The following is a 19,929-nucleotide window of genomic DNA, read 5'->3' as shown; positions in this document are numbered from 1 at the left end:
CTGTTGGTAAATCCGCGTCTCCCTTGAACAGAGCTCCCTCTGCCACCGGTCGCTGTGTTTGTAGAGCTCCTCCCATCCAGGTAGGGCCTACAACCATGACTCTTCCACGTGCGGCTGGCAAGCCCATGTGACGTAATTGAAACATGTTAACCTCCCCTTTGTGCAGGATGTGGCTGCGAGCCAGCTCCTTTTACACCCGTATGTCCAGTGGAGTTGCATGCAAATTCCACTCACCAATTCCCATTGGCCTTTTTTCAAAGATCAGAGGTGTTTGGGGCTCCCAAGAGTGACCCCTAGTGTCTCTACATCAACACAACGTCTCGTTCCCTCCATCAGGGAACGGAGGTTACAACAATAACCAAGACGATTTCCATTAAGAGCATATTAAATGGTTTAGAGGCTTACTAGCTCCACTTTGCATGAATACCTTACACTGTTAGAAAATGTGTTTTGTACTGCTCCATTTTGACAAGGAAACACATTTTGAGTCTTATAGACTAATTATTATGTTTCTACTTTTACTTTAGTGCAAAAAACATTCTATTTTTATGGCCCAAAGTTACTTAAAATGATGGAGCAGCCGCAACATTAAAACCACCTGCCTAATATTGTGTAGGTCCGGCTCGCGCCACCAAAATAGTGCCAACCAGCATCTCAGAATAGCATTTACAGAAATACTCAAACCAGCCCATTTGGCACCAACAGTCATGCCACGGTCCAAATCACTGAGATCACATTTTTTCCACATTCAGATGGTTCATTACCTGAAGTTACCTGAAGTTCCTGATCCGTATCCGCATGATTTTATGCACTGCACTGCTGCCGCTCGATTGGCTGTTTAGATAATCGTATGGATGATTGTTGGTGCCAGGTGGACTGGTTTGATAATTTCTATAAATGCTGATCTCCTGGGATTTTCACACAAAACAGTCTCTAGAATTTACTCAAAATGGAGCCAAAAACAAAAAACATCCAGTGAGGGGCAGTTCTGCGGATGGAAACGCCTTGTTGAAGAGCGAGGTCAACAGAGAATGGCCAGACTGGTTCAAACTAGCAAAGTCTGCAGTAACTCAGATAACCACTCTGTACAATTGTGGGGGACATACACATTATTAGACAGGTCATTTTAATGTTATGGCTGATTGGTATATATTTCCATACAGTATGTTCCCCTACAAGCGTAAATACATTTACATACAAATACATAATACATCCAAAACATACACATTATTATTTTGTTTTCATTCCTTCAAAAAAGTAACTAAATGTGTGTGGCAGGGTGGAGGGCAGGGCCGGGTCGTGATCCTACACACCCGGTCCCGTATTAGGCTAATTATGCCTCCGTTAACGATCTCTCTCTCCCGCACGATCCCCTGCAGTCGACCTTTATCCCTCACGGAGGCATAATTAGCCCAATACGGGACCGGGTGTGTAGGATCACGACCCGGCCCCGCCCTCCGCCCTGCCACAATGTGTTCATTTAAAAATGAATAAATAAAAGTTTATATTTTTAGTAGGGCTGTCAATCAATAAAAAAATGTAATCGAATTAATTACATGGTGTCCCTATTAATTAATTGCGATTAATCACATATACAAATATTTGCTGAAAGCCCCTCATATAACAATAATTCAGTATATACTGTATATAATGATGAAATAATTATACATAGTTATTTTATATATATAAATATATTAAATAAAAAATATTCAGATAATCAAAATGCATTACATTCTTGTGGCAGAAGAGTTAATCATTGATAAGACAATACAAAAAGTGGCTTTAGAATACAATGTATTGTTTACTACCATATAATTGATCATAAGTCAATCATTTGCATACAGTTCACGGCAATCCATTTCACAAGTGAATTTGTCAGTCAGTTCAAGATTTATTATAAGGGCTTGTTTAAGGACACTTCAATGAACACTTGGATCAGACATGCTTGTGTAGCGTCTCTGGTGCGTTGCATCATAAACATAAATGTTTTAGGTTACTGTGTCAAGTTAAATATAGTTTAATACTTAGAACACAGCTTGAGATCTCTTAGTTCAGATTTGTGCTCCATCAAGTGTTTTGAACGCAAGAACATAACACATGTTTGTGTTGTTCGGTCTGCTGGATTGTTGTATTCTTCAATGTATAAACTGTGCATTGCCACACAGCTGAAGTTTCACTTACTGGCCTCTGGAGTAAACAGGTGATTCTACAAGTCTGGGGGTATTGCGATTAATCGCGTTAATTTTTTAACGCATTTTTTATAAAATTAATCGCACTGAATTAACACGTTAAATCGACAGCCCTACTTAAAATATTAACGGTCCTAATATTTGTATTTAGAGTTGAAATGTATGTCTAGTTTAAATTTGCATCTTCACTCCTTCTACACTCCAAAAGGAAGCCATAAAGCAAGAGATATACAGTATGTACAATTGTGTTGAAATAGAGTAAATATATGTGTGAAATTCAGAAGTGTGAGGCTCCCTTTATTCAGAATCAATACCGTAGATCAGACTAAGGGAGATGATGACAGACAAACTATATTTATGTATGCCAACAGAACATTGCACAATCAAGAGTCTTAATGGTAAGATTGTGAGATTTGTCTTGCATGCATGCTTTAAATGAGAACTTAAAAAGCTACTTTTAGATGAACTACAGTGAAGCCATTGATACATTTGCAAAACCTCTTCCAGCATTGATCCACAATTTAAGCCTTTAAATGAAGGCAGGCCACCCCACTGTTCCTGCTCAGCAGCAAAATATGGGATTTTTACTGTGATTGATGTCACATAAAATGGTTTAAATGCATGAGATAATTTAGTGCCAGTACAAACAGTCACACTTATTCTTTTTTATATTAGGTGCTGCTAATATCACCAGTAGCTGATAAAATAAATGTTTTTTTTTAAACACCAGCTTTTTTAAAATTACACTGATAGTAAATACAGTACTCAAGTGCAGCTTTAAGGTCAGTTCACCCAAAAATGAAAATTCCAACATAATTTAATTACCCTCATGTTGTTCCAAAACCATTTGACTTTCTTCTGTGAAATATTAGCCTCAGTTACCATTCATCTTCATTGTATGGAAAAATGATGCAATGAAAGTCAATGGTGGCAGAGGATAGCATTTTGCCTAACATCTATTTTGTTTTCCACAGTAGACAGAATTTTATTGTTTGAAATGACATTAAAATGATGACAATTTTATTCTGGTTGAACAATCCCTTTTATATGTATATGTGGCAAGAAAGGAAACCGCAATAGACTGGCACTAAGGCCTAACTAATTATAATAGAAATAAATACAGATTTAAGAAAACTGACTACGTCACTCTGATATCACACAGAGAATGATTGATACCTTTATCCAAAGGCACACAAGTTGGTTGCACTAGTAAGGAACAGAGACGTGAATGTCGTACAAAAAAAGTTCTTTATTACTAAAAACACATTAAAATAAACAGAGCGTACCAGGCAAGACACACCGCAACATCTGCCAATAAAAAAAAAGGGTTGTTATGTTGTCAGAAGAAGTACAGTCATTCAAAAATCAGTCACTACAAAACAAATATAATAAAACATTACACTCAGAAGCTATTTTGGCTGAGGGCTAAAGAACAAGGAATAGTACCACACACACTTTGGAGTAAACTCTTATCACTCACACAAAATCCATGCGTCTCACTGCACACAGCACCCAGTGTTCAAACCACCACCAACACGCGGAGAAAACCACGGAGGATTCCTGGCTGAAGCCCTCAGCATCTAGCGAAAGTTACAATTGCTCACACACACACATAAACAAAAATCAAAATACAATTGGGTTATAAATCAGAACAATATAAACACCGAAGACAAACAATGATAATAATAACAAATCAACAAAACACTATAATTCCCACAGCAAATAATCTCAAAACAAATAAACGAATTAATAACAGTCATTCAACTCACATATAATGAACCATGCATATCAAACTAAAGAACACACAAAAACGTAGGTTGTAGGACAACGGCGATTCCTCGCATTAAATACTGGCAAAAGGCAAAGAAAGATCTCGAACTCCTTAGAAGGGAAACACAATGGTTAAACGCCTGCACGAATGCCCAATGTTCTCAACCCAATCAGGAAAAGACTTACCCGATGATAGAATCGCGTCAGTCTCAATCACAAATCGACTCGATTACTAACGTAACCTCGGTTCCCTGAGAGGAGGGAACGAGTATTGCGTAAGTAGCTTACGCTATGGGAAAACTCAGTTTCTCGAGAAATATTGAAGTCTTTATGTAAAACGCATTGCATCTGCACAGCAGACAGCAATGAGCGAGGCAGCTCGGTCATTGGCTGTGCTGCGGCAGCTTGCTGGAACCAATGATGGGGCGACTCTGAACGCGCAACCAATGGGAGCGCACTTCGCGCTCGCGCGCTCAGAGCCCGCCAAGACGGGCGTGGCTTAGGGCTATATATTAGGCCCGTCATGAGAGTTCTTTAGGTTCAATCGACTGAAGCTTAACTGACCAAGCACAAGCACGGCAGCTTACGCTAATACTCGCTCCCTCCTCTCAGGGAACCGAGGTTACGTTAGTAACCGAGTCGTTCCTCTCGAGAGGTCTCTCCTATTGCGTAAGTAGCTTACGCTATGGGAACACCATGCAAAACGCCGTGCGTGCTGACTTCGCTCTATAAAGCCAGAGGCAGATGCCTGAGCCTTAAAGCAAAGTGATTATTCAACAAGCCGCCAACGGCGAGCTATATAATGGAGTAATACAGAGCCTTTGCCCCAAGGTGGTCCATGGTGGGGCGCTCGTTGTAAAACCACAAGCACATATTTTATGTACTGATTTTTCTATGTACTGATATGCATGAAAAATCCTCTAAGTCAGTCAGAGACAGACCTTATAAGGGAGGAGATAATGCTCAGCATATACATACCCTAGTCCATTCTATAGTCAGGCTGATAGAATGTTGGAATGCAATGAGGGGACCTGTAGGTTATAAAACCTGATGAAACCCTTAAAAAATGTCGAAGGCGAGGCCCAGCCTGCCGCCGCACAAATATCTTCAATGGGTATCCCACTCGACCACGCCCACGAGGAGGCCATGCTCCTCATAGAGTGAGCTCTGACGCCTAAGGGGCATTGAAGGGCCTTGGCTTCATAAGCCAGCGCTATAGCATCCACTATCCAGCGCGATATTCTTTGCTTTGAAACTGTGAGACCTTAAGTGCGGCCGCCAAAGCATACGAATAATTGTTCCGTCTGTCTGAACAGGGCAGAACGTTCCAAATATACTCTGAGCGCCCTGACCAGGAAGAGTAAATTAGCGTCGCTTTCGTCTGCTGGAGACGATAGCGCTGCCAGAGATATAACCTGTACTCTGAAGGGTGTAGAGAGCACTTTAGGAATATACCCATGCTTTGGCCTAAGGACAACTCTGCAGTTGTTAGGTCCAAATTCCAGGCAAGCAGCGCTTGATGACAGCGCTTGCAGGTGGCCCACTCTCTTGACTGAGGCGAGCGCCAGCAAGAGCGCAGTTTTGAGCGAGAGCTGTTTAAGGTGCACGGTTCAGAGAGGTTCGAACGGGCACTCTTGAGTGCGTCCAGGACCGTGGCCAGGTCCCAGATTGGCACCGAGGGGGCGAGGAGGGTTCATCCTCCTAGCCTCTTAGGAAACGCAATGATTAGGTCGTTTTTCCCTAATGAGTGTCCCTTGTCAGGATTGTGTGACGCGCTATGGCAGCCACATAGACTTTGAGCGTGGAGGGTGTGCGGCCAGCCTCCAGCAGCTCTTGCAAGAAGGCGAGTACACTTGGTATCTCGCGACGATTTGGGGTTCAAGCTCTTGGTATCACACCAGTCATTGAACACTTTCCACTTTTGGGCATATAAGCGCTCGTAGAGGCGCCGCGCCTCAGTGATGGTTCTCAAAACTCCACTGGGGAGGTTCTCGGGAACCCGTTGAGGGGCCATGCATGGAGGGCCCACAGATCGGGGTGGGGATGAAGAATCATCCCGTTGGCCTGCCTGAGGAGGTCTAGCCTCAACGGAATCAGCCATGGGGCAGATTGCATCATCTGCATCAGTTCTGGAAACCACGTCTGGTTTTTCCAGAGTGGGGCTACCAGGAGCACTGCACATTTCACTTCCCTGATCCGACTGATGACCTGAGGTAGCATCGCGATCGGGGGAAAAGCATACAAGGGGCGGCTCAGCCAGATTTGGGCGAGCGCGTCTGTGCTGTTTGAGAAGAAAAGGGGGCAGTGGCGCATTTTCCCTGGAGGCGAAGAGGTCGACCTCTGCCTCGCCAAAGGTTTGCCATAACCACTGAACCGTCAGGGGGGTGGAGAGACCATTCTCCTGGGAGAACCTTGTCTCTGGACAGCATGTCCGCTCCCTGGTTCAGGGCGCCTGGCACATTCGCTGCTCTCAGCGAGCGCAGGTGGTGCTGTGACCATAAGATGAGCTCCCTGGCCATAGAGTGCAGGGAGCTCGACCTGAGTCCACCCTGGCGATTTATATACGAAACTACCGTCATGTTGTCCGTTCGGACCAGGACGTGTTCGTTTTTCAGGTACGGAAGCAGGGCTCTGAGAGCCAAGGCGACCGCTTTCATTTCCAGACAGTTTATATGTAGGCGCTTTTCCGGGTTTGACCAAAAGCCGGAGACAGGCCTGCCCTCGTAAAGGGCCCCCCATCCTATTTTAGAGGCATCTGTCGTGATCATTTTTCTCCACGTATTCACGCCCAGACTCACGGCAGTTTGATACCAGTTGACGGCTTTCCAGGGCGTTGGCTTTTATACAGCCGTGATTCGCTCTGATCAAAAAGTGGCCCGAGCGCCACGCGTGAGTGGGGACATGGCTCTTGAGCCAGCGCTGGAGAGGACGCATGTGCAACAATCCTAGCTGGAGTACAGCTGATGCCGAGGCCATGAGACCGAGCATTCTTTGAAATCGTTTGACGGGGGTGCGCGCGCCCGTTCTGAATGATGTTGCAAGGCGTCGAATAGAGAGCGCGCGCTCTGATGAGAGGCGCGCTGTCATCTGCACTGAGTCTAGCACTATTCCCAGAAAAGAGATATTCTGGCTGGGGATAGCACGCTCTTTGCAAAATTGATTCTCAGACCCAGGCATTCTAGATGGCTGATAATCCAAGATCTGTGCGTTGTTAACTGACCCTCTGATTGTGCTATGATTAGCCAATCGTCGAGGTAATTCAGTATTCGCACTCCCGCTGTCTCAGGGGAAAGTGCTGCGTCCATACATTTCGTGAATGTACGGGGGCCAATGATAGGCTGAATGGTAGTACTGTGTACTGGTATGACTGTCCCTCGAAGCTGAATCTCAGAAAAGGCCTGTGATGAGGCGCTATCGAATGTGAAAGTAAGCGTCTTTCAAATCCACTGATAGAAACCAATCCCGGGCTGAACTTGCGCGAGGATATGTTTGGTTGTTAACATTCTGAACGAGCTGAATCATTAAAGCTTTGTTCAGATGTCTGAGATCTAGGATGGGGCGGAGGCCACCGCCCTTTTCGGACAAGAAAATAGCGGCTGTAAAAACCGCCTCAGCTCATAGAGGGAGGAACAGTTTCTATAGCACCCTTCTCTATCAGTTTGAGCACCTCAGTGCGTAGAACATGTGACACATCTTTCCTCACTTTCGTCTCGACCACCGCTGAAAAGCGGGGTGGTCTGCGAGTGAATTGAAGTGAGTAACCGTGTTTTATTATGTTCAAAACCCATTTAGGCATGTCAGGGATTTTTTTCCCAGGCTTTTGCTCGCACAGATATGGGCTGAATGCTGGCTGGGGGCGTGTCGCAGTGACGTATGGGCCCCACCAGCAAATTGCCTTGTGCTAACACTGAGTTTACAGCTCTCAGAGGCGCAGGTGCGTGCTGAGCAGCCGTGTTGAGTGCCGAGTGCAGGGGTGCGTGTGAGAGTACAGGCACGCGCGCTATCTCCGAAATGCTTGCAGCATGAGTCGGAGAAATGCTTTAAACTGTATGGACAGAGTTTTCGGGTGGGGGTGCATACATCGTAATAGGCACGCGTGCCACATTCATAAAGCTTCCCGCTCTTAGCGGGGAGTCTCTTGGCTCGTGCATCGCATCTGTGATGCTTGCGGCATGAGACAGAGAGCTGTTTGAAACTGTATGGGCAGCGCTTATGGGTGGGGGTGCATATACTGTAGTAGGCACGCGCACCACTTTCATAAAGTCTTCCGCTCGCGGCGGGGTTTTTTTGGCTATGCATACAGTGTTTGTGTGTAGGGGTGCATGCAGGACAGCAGGCACGCGTGCTACATTTATAGTATTTCCCGCTTTTACTGGTTACGTGTTTATAACTGTGGGAACAGTGCTTGTGTGTAGTGGTGCATACATGACAATAGGCACACAATCTACATTTATGGGACGTCCAGCTTGAGCTGGGGAAGTATTTGGCACTGTTTGGACAGTATTGATATGTGGGAATGCACACTTTAGTGTGGACATGTGAACCCTTAGTGACACAGGCAGAAAATGACTCTTTTCGTGATTTCTGTGTGTGTCGTCGTTAAAACGGCATTTGATTGCAGGTGAGCGAGTTCTGTGACTGGCCCATTGACTGCTGTACAGACATTTCCAGCCGCCTGTAAGGGGACTGGGTAATGTTTTACACGTTTTAGAGAGAGTGGTCCGGCCTTTGCGAGACACGTACTCTCTCTTTTTCTTCCTATTGCTAGGAAGACTTACGAGGCTCCAGGTTCAGCACGATCTTGGGCCGAGGACCTCGTTGCTCAGGCGGCTTTCTTCGGCCAGCAGAATGCGAGCGGCGTCGAGCGTCCGTTTCAGGTCTGCTCTTTGGCTGGGAGACGGGAGGCGCCGCCCTGGCTCGCTGCTGCTGCTGAGGCGGTCTCTGGTGAGACAAGCTGGAGCGTTTGGGCAGGAAGTGACGCATAGCCTGCGAATCCTTCCGGGCCTCAGTAAAGCGTTCAGCGAATTCTTTTACCGCCGGTCCGAACAGGCCGCTTGGAGCGATAGGCGCGTCAAGGAATGGCGCCTTATCCGCGTCCTTCATCTCCGTTAGCGTCAGCCACAAATGGTGCTCAAGGACAGTCAAGTTAGCCATGGCCCGACCGATGGATTGGGCGGTGGCCTTCGTGGCTCGCAGGGCTACGTCAGTGGCGCTGCGCAGGTCCTTGAAAGCCTCAGGTTCAGGTCCAGACTCGTCCATGGTGCGGAGAAGTTTGGCCTGATAAACTTGTAAAACCGCCATTGAATGAAGCGCTGACGCAGCTTGGCCGGCGGCGGCGTATGCGCGACCGGCGAGAGCTGAGGTGGATCTGCAGGGCTTCGAGGGATGAGAAGCTTTGGCTTTCCATCCAGCTGTGGAGGGTGGGCACAGATGGTTGGCCACAGCCTCCTCGTGGGGCGGAGTTCCCTCGTAGCCTCTTTCTCTCGCGCCGTCCACTGAGGAGAGCGAGGAAGAAAAAGAAGGCTTCAGGCGAGCAGAGTGCGGGGCATTCCATGACTTCGTGAGTTCGTCGTGAACTTCGGGGAAGAAAGGAGAGGGTCTCTGTCTAGGGGCCTGCTGGCGCCCCTGCAGGAACCACTCGTCCAGCTGGCTGCGGGCGGGTTCTTCAAGAGAAGACCAGTCGAGCCCGAGGTCTTCCACGGCCTTGGACAGGATGCGGACAATCTCAGAGTCCATGCTGGTGCCCGTGCTCGTGTCTGCTGATGTCGATGGTGCGGGGTCAAAAGCCGAGCCCGGCCAGTCGTCGGATGCAGCGTCAATAGAGAGGCTGTCATCTTTTTATCGTCGTCCCCTGACGCGCCGAACGAGACGAGACCCACCGCTCTGTTGGAGGGGTGCTGGTCCACCTTCGTGAAATGGACTGGCGGCGGGGAGATCTCTGGTAGCGGTGAAGCACGCGGGGACTAGGCCGGCGTGACGTCACTGAAGTCTATGTGCTCTGGCAGACTCTGTGAGCTGTGCTTTTTCTTGCGCGGCTCGAACGGAGGGGGCGGCAGCACGGTGGAAGCAGGCTCGTTTGCGGCGAAAGCGGCAAAGCGAGCAGCAGCTCGGCGAGACCCAGGAGTCACATTCGGGCATCCGCCCTGAATGAGAGCAGCTTCTGCGTGTCCAGTCCCAGGCAGCGAGTGCAAATGATGTGACGATCCCCGTCAGGAAGAGGGCCTCTGCACGAGGCGCAGGCTGAAGGCATTTGCAACAACGGCTTGAAAATTGCTCTTTTACTTAATCAAAAAAACGTTGCAGAGGCGAGCGCTTGCAGTAAAAGGATATAGCGATGCGCGCCGGATGGCGTAGCAGAAGGCTTCGAAGGCGGCTGAAGGCGCCGGCGTCCTCTTAGCGGTCCTGCTGTAGGCTTTTCGACGGCGGGCGAAAGATTCCAACAATCCGGAGGATCCAGCGAAGAGAAGGTCTTTGCTGAAGGAGATTAAATCTAAAGAACTCTCATGACGGGGCGCCTAATATATAGCCCTAAGCCACGCCTGTCTCGGCGGGCTCTGAGCGCTGAAGCGCTGGCGCTCCATTGGTCGCACGCTCAGAGTCGCCCGTCATTGGTTCGAGCAAGTTGTCGCAGCACAGCCAATGACCGAAGCTGCCTCGCTCATTGCTGTCTGCTGTGCAGCTGCAATGCGTTTTACATAAAGACTTCAATATTTCTCGAAACGGAGTTTTCCCATAGCGTAAGCTACTTACGCAATAGGAGAGACCTCTCGAGAGGGAACCACCGTTTGTTAATTCGTTTTGATCCTGAAGCGCTGCACTGAACTGGTTTGCCTATGCCTGAAATGAGCTAAAAATCATACCCACTCGTCAGATTAATGCCCAAACACAGTTTCCACAAGTTACTGCAGTAACAGCTTACCAAAAGAAAGATCGCCGTTTCAGAAGCAAGCGAAAGCTGGTGTACAGCCTCAGTCAAATCATCCGCACGTTGGAAACAAATGGGAACCCCCGGGTCGGTCGGAAATTACGCGTCTCGACAGAAATAGAAATAGGCTATTTATAGCCGATCGGAAATGACGTGTCAACGATTAAAGAACATTTGTAGGCGGCGAGCTCTAATTAACTTAATTTATTAATAGACAACATGGGAGGAGAGCATCCGGTCACACACATATATATATATATATATATATATATATATATATATATATATATATATACACACACATACTACTGGTCAAAAGTTTAGGGTCGCTTACATATTCTTTATTTTTCACATTTTACAATAATATTACCTTCATCTAAAGTATGTAATAACAGAAATTGAACTGGGAAATATCTTCAAGCATCTTCAATGCTAAAAAAAAGCATTCAAAACGTCCTTTGCCAAGAATTTGCAGAAATTTACTCTTGACATTTTCTCAGCTAACTTCTTGAGATCTTGAGGTATCGCCTTGGGATGGGTTTTAAACCATATTGAAGGAGCTCCCTTCTTTGCCTGGCATTTATTGGCTACTTTTATTTATTATTCAGTCAAAGTCATCCATTTCAAAAAAACATTTTGTAATGAAATCAATTAATATGTTGGCACAATTATATTTTTGTCTACAAAACTCATTTGAATAATTTAAGAATACGTCTTCAGATCAAAAGGTTTTTAAGATCATAAGAAACATTTCAGACAAGTGACCACAAACTTTTGAATAGCAGTGTGTGTGTGTGTGTATATGTGGCATAATGTTGATTACAACAGAAATTCGTTTTGACTTGTCCCTCCTTATCTTAAAAAAAATAAGCAGAATTCTGTGTTGCAGGATGGCACTTAAGATAATGGGCCCAGTAGGCATTACAATAGGGTACAATGGGGCTAAAGGTAAAATGCAAATTTGATTTAATGTTATCCTTACACACTAAACAGTCCAACAAAAAAAACTACCAAGTACTTCCATTAACACCTGTTTGTGACTATATACTGCAAAACATTCCTGATCCAAGAAATCATTGCGAGCAATGTCTAAAGTTTTATTTTTATGCAATTTGATCTAATATTTAATATTATTTTTTTAATTTATGTAATGAGAATCCCTGAAATTATGACATTTATTTCAAAACAAAATTCTTATTTGTAATTTTAAGTTTTGTTAAAGGACATTAAATCAAAAGTTTATTAATAACTGTCCAGTGAAAGGATACTATTTGGGGTAAAAAGCACCCCTTGTTGCAGGGGCAAAAAATATTATTTTATATTATTTTGAAATATTTTCAAAATGGGCTGGGGAAAAAGGCTACCTCACCACATATTTTAAAAAGTATTTTAATAAAAAAACAAATTATATCAATATTTATATATATATATATATATATATATATATATATATATATATATATATATATATATCACACAAATTATGTTGCTCCATCAATATTCAATAAAAATATAAATAACAATTTTTCAATCTTGATACACTTTTCCTTAAGGTCTGATTGTACCCTACTCACTGTTTCAAAAGTATAGCCACAAGACATAAACATCATTTATGTAAATATTTTTAGTTTGATAAAATCGCTTTTCTTTGAAAGGTTATATCCAATTTAACAACTTCAATATCTTGACGATGTAATGCTGTAAACCCTTAACAACCATAAAAACAAAGATTTAAAAAAAATTACCTCCAAAATATTATACAAGATTTAACAGAAGTGCTTTTATTAATAAGTGCTTTTATAAAATTATAAGCATCACATTTCTGCCTTTCAACCCTCCAAAAATTGGCCCCATTGTGCCAGTGGCAGAGAGAGAATAAAGACACAACTCTTTAAATCATTGGATGAACACAATGTACTTCTATATAGGCTACAGCCTATATTCAAATGATGAAAAAACTATTTTCATCATAACATGGATTTCATTAATTATAATCTAAATTATAAAATAAAATAAAGTTTTAAAATAGTTCAGCTTGCGTTATTTTTTATTATTATTAATTGTATTTGTGGCATGGGGGGCGTTCCTTAATTGTCTCTCTCCGTATCACTATAACAAGACACAGGTGTTAGAGATAATTACAAACCAAGTGACAAGCCTTACAGCTCTCTCTCTCTCTCCCGCAGACCGACACACGACCACGCCCCCCATGCCGACACACGACCACGCCCCCCATGCCACAGTATTATTATTTTGTGATAATCAGTATTATATCACAAATGCTGTGGACTGAGCTTAATTTATATTGAAACCACAATATTCTGTTAATATGAGTCATGCAGATGCCTAAAATATGATTTAAGACATATTAGAATGGTACAAGCCATTCCTCAGTAAGCTAAATGCTGTGTAATAGTAATATCTAACTAATCTCACTAATCTTCTTTTTTGGATGTCCCCATCAGTAGTGACAAAATTACTCTTGTGATGAGAAAAGAAAAACAACACAAAAACAAATGCATGCTTTTAATACAACCAAGCTTTCAGTGATTGGTCTATTGATTGTTTTTAATTTTATTGATGAGCAAATTGGATTTTCAGTCTCTGCAGCCAGGTTTATCAGTGAAAGAGCACTGCTGTGTAAAGCTACGGGCCGGCAGTGTTTATGAGTCACTGAACGGCCCTGTGTTTGAATTATGGTTGAAGGAGTCATAAAACTCTGCCTTGCCTGACCTTCTCACACACATTCAGATTCTTGGAGAAGAGGGAGGAATGGGACAGTGAAAATCATTCTCATGGTCAATCACATATAGGCACACAACCTAAGAAATGAAGCATGTTTTGACTGTAAACCATTCTTCTCCATTGTAATGCTTGTTTACTATACATCATCTCTTGTAGGTATGACATGTCAGGCTCGTACCTCGTATACAGAAGATGAAGTATTGTGGGGTCACCGTTTTCTGCCTGTCATGTCTCTGGAAGAGGGCTTTTTTCGGGTGGACTATTCACAGTTCCACAGCAACTTTGAGGTGCCCACGCCACCCTACAGCGTGAAAGAATATGAGGAGAAATCTTCACTGTCCTCATCCCTTCTCACTCCATACCGTGAGCGAATGTACTCTGTGGACTGCCTGGTAGCAGGTGACGAAGTGGCTGGTCCAGGAAGTGGTAGCACTTCTTGCAAACTGCCAAATAAACGCCAGAAAATGAGCTCATCTGGCAGGGAGGATCTGCAGAGGAAGGTGTTGCGTCTGAGCTCACAGCAATCGGAAAAAGCTTCAAGCACAGGGGACCTTCCTCTTAAACTGCAGCGTCTTGGATCCTGTCCTGGCCAGAGTGATGGGGAGGCACGTTTCCACCTCAAATCCCTAAAGGTGGAATTCCAGACCATGGCCATGTCCACTGGAGACCTCCACCATAGGAGTCTGCCCCCCACCCCTGCACCTATCCCCACACATGCCCCTCCACACACAAATATGTCCTCCAGTAGTGGCCGGCCAGAGGATAACCTGCCTGCCAAATTACGGAGGATGAATGCAGATCGCTAACATGAAAGTGCATTTGGAACTTTCTCCTAATCTGAGACCAGTTTTTTAGTTACTATACAATGGTCAATATGGGCATGGACAACTGCTCCGAGGTAAGGAGCAAACAATGTTTTGTAAGGAACTGAATGAGGGCTCTTGGTAAGAAGCTTTCCTGACTGCACTTAATAGAAATAGTAAGAGTTAAATAACTATTAGAAAGCATGAGAGATTGAATTTTAGTTTTTGTCTGTTTTTGTTTCTTCGAAAAAGCACAAAACTCCAACTGATAGTATTGTGATTTTTTTCTTTAGCTGTTTACTGGTGACTAAGGTCATCCAGTGTGTCTTATTCACACACTTAGAAATGTCACAAATTCACTCTACGATTACAATATGTGCATGCCTACTTCTCTAGTGTATACACAACAATCTTTTAATCATAGTTAAAATAATTAAATTGTATTTATGAAGCAACAAATCAGTGTCTGTTTTTTGGACTCTCTCTGGTCATGTAAATTGTGTTTAGGTTCTTAAACGGATAGTTAATTTTATTAAAAAGGAGACCGGTGGGTGCCTGGGTAGCTCAGCTAGTATTGACGCTGGCTTTGAATCCAGGGTGTGCTGAGTGAGTCCAGCATTTCTATATTCTGATGAAAGGCCATCAAACCAAATATGGACTAGTGATCCCTTATAATCTAGAACCTTCTCAGATGTGTCAGCTATACCACCATATACTGCAGCCGCTTGACAAAACCTTTCAGTGTACAGTTTCATCTTTCTTCTGTATACAACTACGGACTCTTGATCAGTCTACCTTCGGCTCAGTGAAGTTTCTTAACACTCTCAGTACCTCTTGCAAGTATTCTTTACTTGCTTGCTGAAACTCAGAAATATCAACAGCAGTTTCATAATCATTATACTCTGAATCTGTCAATATTTGTGACATTAGCTGGGTGATTTCAGCTAGAGACATGTAATAGAGCTGCAATTTTCTGGATAGTACTCTCCTAAAAATGTGTATGTGCTGATGGAAAACTTTGAGCAAGTCTCTCTAGTGTCTGAGGACCTAAAGCTTTGTTGACTGTTTGTATATGCACCATGGGATTTGCAAATAGAATAGTGTTACCCTCTTCTACTCCTCTTTGAGCATTTATTCTTGATCCACACACTTCAACAGCACCAACTGTTTTATCAATCAATCGAGCAGTGTCATTAATAGATATTCCATTGTGTTCTCTATATACAGACTGTAAATCAGGATAGATATCATCTGATTGTTTTGTCAAGTCATCTTTTGTTAAAGCCCTGTAATGGTCCAACTTCGTTAGTGAGGACACTCTAGCAAATAATTATTTATTTTGCTCTTCTAACTTAGCGACTTCTAACTTTACGTTGAGATTTCGCTTGAGGTAAAGCTAAAGAAAATTCACTATGCCTTTTATGCTTCCCTTCCAAATACAAGCACCAATACCTTTTTGCATACTTTATTTGGATGAATTCCAAATTTCTGTGTCAAATTCAATCTGACTGACTCACTGTCACTATTGAGTCCATGTGTTCTCCTAACAATGATTTGAATTCATTGTCTGTCCATAAAGGGGTAGCTAGTCCACCTTTCTCAGTTGTAGGACTTGTCTAGCATTCTGGTTAATCATTGTTACTTTCACTAGCGTCTCTCTGACCGAACAAACCAGAACTTTCAAAAATGTCACTGTTTTTTTTATAAGTGTTTTTCTTACAAACCAGATGGTACAGTACACATTTTTGGCAAGCAGAGGAATCTTAAACACATCCCTGGCAAAACAGAGTATAAATTATATGTTAACACACACAGAAACCAAATTGTTAACACCACCCCTAACTTTTGTTAATGTCATATGGGTTTTAAACAATAAGAGTGTACGTAAATTATGACAGAATTAAACTTTTTGGGTGACCCATCTTTTTAAAGGAATATTCTGGGTTCAATACAAGTTAGACTCAATCGACAGCATTTGTGGCATAATGTTGATTTGCACAAACAAATTGTTTCAAATTGTCCTCCTTTTCTTAAAAAAAAAAAAGGAAAGATTGAGGTAACATTGAGGCATTTACAATGGAAGTGAATGGGGCCAATTTATGGATTGTTTAAAGGCAGAAATGTGAAGCTTATAATTTTATTAAAACATTAATATTTATTCTTCTTTTAAAACATATGTATTATTTCAGCCATTTTAGGGTTTTAGGTGTACAGCTTTACATCATCCTGGCAACAAATTGGAAATAACTTTACAGAGAAAAGGTTAGTAAGCTATTTTATCACACTAGAATCATGTTAACGCATATTGTTTTTGTCTTGAGTCTATACGTTTGTAACAATGATTATTTTTACTTTTACGGATTGGCCCCATTCACTTCCATTATAAGTGCCTTACTGGAGCCCAGATTTTTGCTTTTTTTAAAGGGGAGGGACAAAATAAAATTTAGTTTAAATAAAATTTTGCGGTAATGAAGATAATGCTACAAATGCTGTTGATTGAGTTGAATTTGTATTGAACAAAGAATATTCTTTTAAGTAAAAATATATGGTAATAATATGACAAAAATATAGCTTTACCTATCTTCAGAGTTTAGACTATAAACCATTCTATTGTGAAGTTTTTAATCACATGAAAATCCTTGTGTTAATGTCATTATGTTGAATTAATAATTTCATGCCCAAAGTCTAAACAGCTTGTTCATTAATTATAGCTAACTAACTGTAGAATCTTCTTTTGGAATTAAAAATGAATGCATTTATAGAAATGTTTAATGACCATAATTTGCCAATGGCAGAGAGAGAACTAATGTGACAGAGTCAACTCTTTACATCATTGGATGAACACAATGTACTTTTGAGCTACAGCCTACATAAAAATGATGAAGAAACAGTTTCCATCAGCACAAGAATTTAATTCATTTCATCAATAAATAAAATTGTACTAGTTCAGCCTGCTGTCGGGGATGGAATCATTAGGCCTGTGAAATATTCAAATTAAAATAATCTTTCTGTCACCTTACTGGCTGTTGCGTGGGGTGAACTTTCAATGCTGTAATCATTACCCATGGTGAGAAAGAAACACATTAAATGCCCATTTTGTCTCCAAACGATCCATTAAGACCTATTGCTTGATTGGTTGAGAGGATAATCATTATGTGGGTTGCTGGTGATTGAAAGAGACATGAATGGTTGACAGAGAAAGTATTTAGGGGAGTCATCAGGTCAGACAAGAAGGGGTGAGTCAGGCACTTCTGTAAGACCACAGAAAGAAAAGAAAGAAAGAAAGAAAGAAAGAAAGAAAGAAAGAAAGAAAGAAAGATGTTTTAGCACTATGGACAGAGCTCTATGATCACAGTCTAAAGAGAATGTGTCCATTTAGCGCTTCTGCTCAGTAGAAAATAAGTGATGAGAGACAATGAGAAGGGTTTAAAGGTAAAAACTGAAATACAAGATTGACGGCGAGAGAAAAAGAAGTCTCCACAGACAGAATGAGAATGTGTTTCAAGGTTAACTGCCAAGTGACATATTTCATGGACACACTGAGAGCTTAAAAGTAGAAATGAAATATAGAAAACCAGAGAAAAATAGAGATGAGAGGAGAAAATTGGTTGTAGCTATGCTACAACATTGAAACCGAGAAAAATGGCTTCAATTATTTTTGATTATCCAGGCAAATGTGGATAATAAAATTGTCAGGGGTTGAAGCAGAGGCAGGACCCAAACGCAGAGTAAAAGGTTATTATCAAAAAACAAGGCAAACTAAAATTTCCATGTAGGGGAAACCACAGTCATGCCTGGAAACCAACTTATGCTGGGATGGGGCAGACAAGCTTTGTCCAGGATCGACTGGACCCAACAGACAGGAAACTGGAATGACTAGAGACCAACACGAAACATGAAACAAAATTAACTGGCACTGGACCGCACACACACAGACAGACTAAAATAGGGAAGGAAATCAAACAGGTTAATGGGCATTGCAGGTGTAACAAATGATCTAATAATGGGCAAACAAGGAGGCGGGGTATGACGAAAGACTGAGAGACATGTGGCAATACAGAAACAAAACAAAGCTACGTACTCTCACAAGATACAGACACCAGAATGGCACAAGCGCATATCTCCAAGACAACAGGCACCATCACTCATGCCAACAGATAAGACGAGAGAATGCACGGCGACACTAACAAAGTAACGCCATTCATTTTCACAAGCGCAATGCACTCATGTCAATAACAGACAGCACATGGGGCATGAGTGTCCGAATCCCGACACAGACCAAAACCGAACCAGACAGGGAAGTCAGGATCCAGACACCATGCACCGAACATGAAACATGAGACCACGAAAAACATGAGCACACAAAATACATAGATGGTTGAATTAATACATGCTATATACATGCTATATATATGCGATCGAACATATTCGTGTCAAAGGCAAAGAGACGAGGAGAGAAATCACTTGTGTTGTATTTTTAAAATGGAAGATATTCCGTCTTTACTAATGAACTGTTCAGGTGCATAAACACAGATGTTAACAGCTACAGAGAATCATGTCCTGTTATTCCAAATCTTTTAGATTTCAAATTAAGTTATCAAATTAGTCAGATGAGTACAGATCTCCATTCATTTGAGAATATACTGTATAGGCTACATCATATTACCCTTCTCATCTATTCAGATCTGAGTTTCAGGAATGTTTTATCCAGATCATCTCTCACACTGTCTAAAAGTTGAGGAGAGTAATAACGCTGACAGCGGCTGGTGTAAAAATACCTCTGCCATTAAAATTTTAGTAGAACTTGTGAGTGTAAAAAAAAAAAGAGAACAGGACATGAACAGTCAAACTGTCTGAAAGTTCTAATGAAGTTGAAGGATTCACTGGACAGTATGTCAGCAGAGTACAGCTGTGGAATGGAGCTCTCGGCCCTGATTTTCTGAACATATCCTAAGGTCACGAATCAAGCGCGGTAATGATTAAGCCTTTTTATACTTGTGATCTGACATCACAATCCAGTCTTCAAACGAAAGCTGCTACAAGAACAGTGGAAATTTGTGTTAGATGTTCGAAAAAAGATGAGATTAAACATCAACAACAAAAATATATAAAAACAAATGAAATATGGGAATGTTTTTCTGAACATTACAAAAACACTTTTTTTTCAAAAGTCACACATATACACAAACATATACAAAAATGTCACCCCCTCCCTACATATAAACATTTCTGTCCTTTTTCATATTTATACTGAGACAAGATTGTTCTATGAAGTTTACACCTTGTCAGAGCTCTATGAGCTGCATGCATGCACCTGGGTATATAATCGTGTGTGTGTGTTATGAGTGTCTGAATGTTCTTGGCTGTGTATTATTTTTGGTGTGTGCGCTGTACCCTCAGCATTGCCGTCCCTGGTGTATATAAGTCATTAGTTAAGGTGAGTGGACATGCTCATTTCTCATTGCATCCTGTCACTCAAAGCAATGACCATCACTAA

The 19,929-nt window shown here is 42.4% G+C and overlaps 1 protein-coding gene across 1 annotated transcript in view; it reads left to right on the top strand.

The window, feature by feature from the left end:
- The window catches only part of LOC127652667 (G protein-activated inward rectifier potassium channel 1-like), a 42,054-nt gene extending 27,179 nt beyond the window's left edge, over positions 1-14,875 (top strand). Inside the window, exon 3 of the mRNA XM_052138955.1 lies at positions 13,786-14,875. Within this exon, the coding sequence (XP_051994915.1) occupies positions 13,786-14,435 (650 nt within the window). The 3' untranslated portion in view covers positions 14,436-14,875. The remainder of the gene's footprint in view (positions 1-13,785) is intronic.
- The last annotated feature ends 5,054 nt before the right edge of the window (positions 14,876-19,929 follow it).

Source organism: Xyrauchen texanus, chromosome 12 (assembly GCF_025860055.1).
Source record: "Xyrauchen texanus isolate HMW12.3.18 chromosome 12, RBS_HiC_50CHRs, whole genome shotgun sequence".
NCBI lineage: Eukaryota > Metazoa > Chordata > Actinopteri > Cypriniformes > Catostomidae > Xyrauchen > Xyrauchen texanus.
The sequence above is the reverse complement of the archived record's forward strand: the minus strand, read 5'-3'. Positions and strand labels throughout refer to the sequence as shown.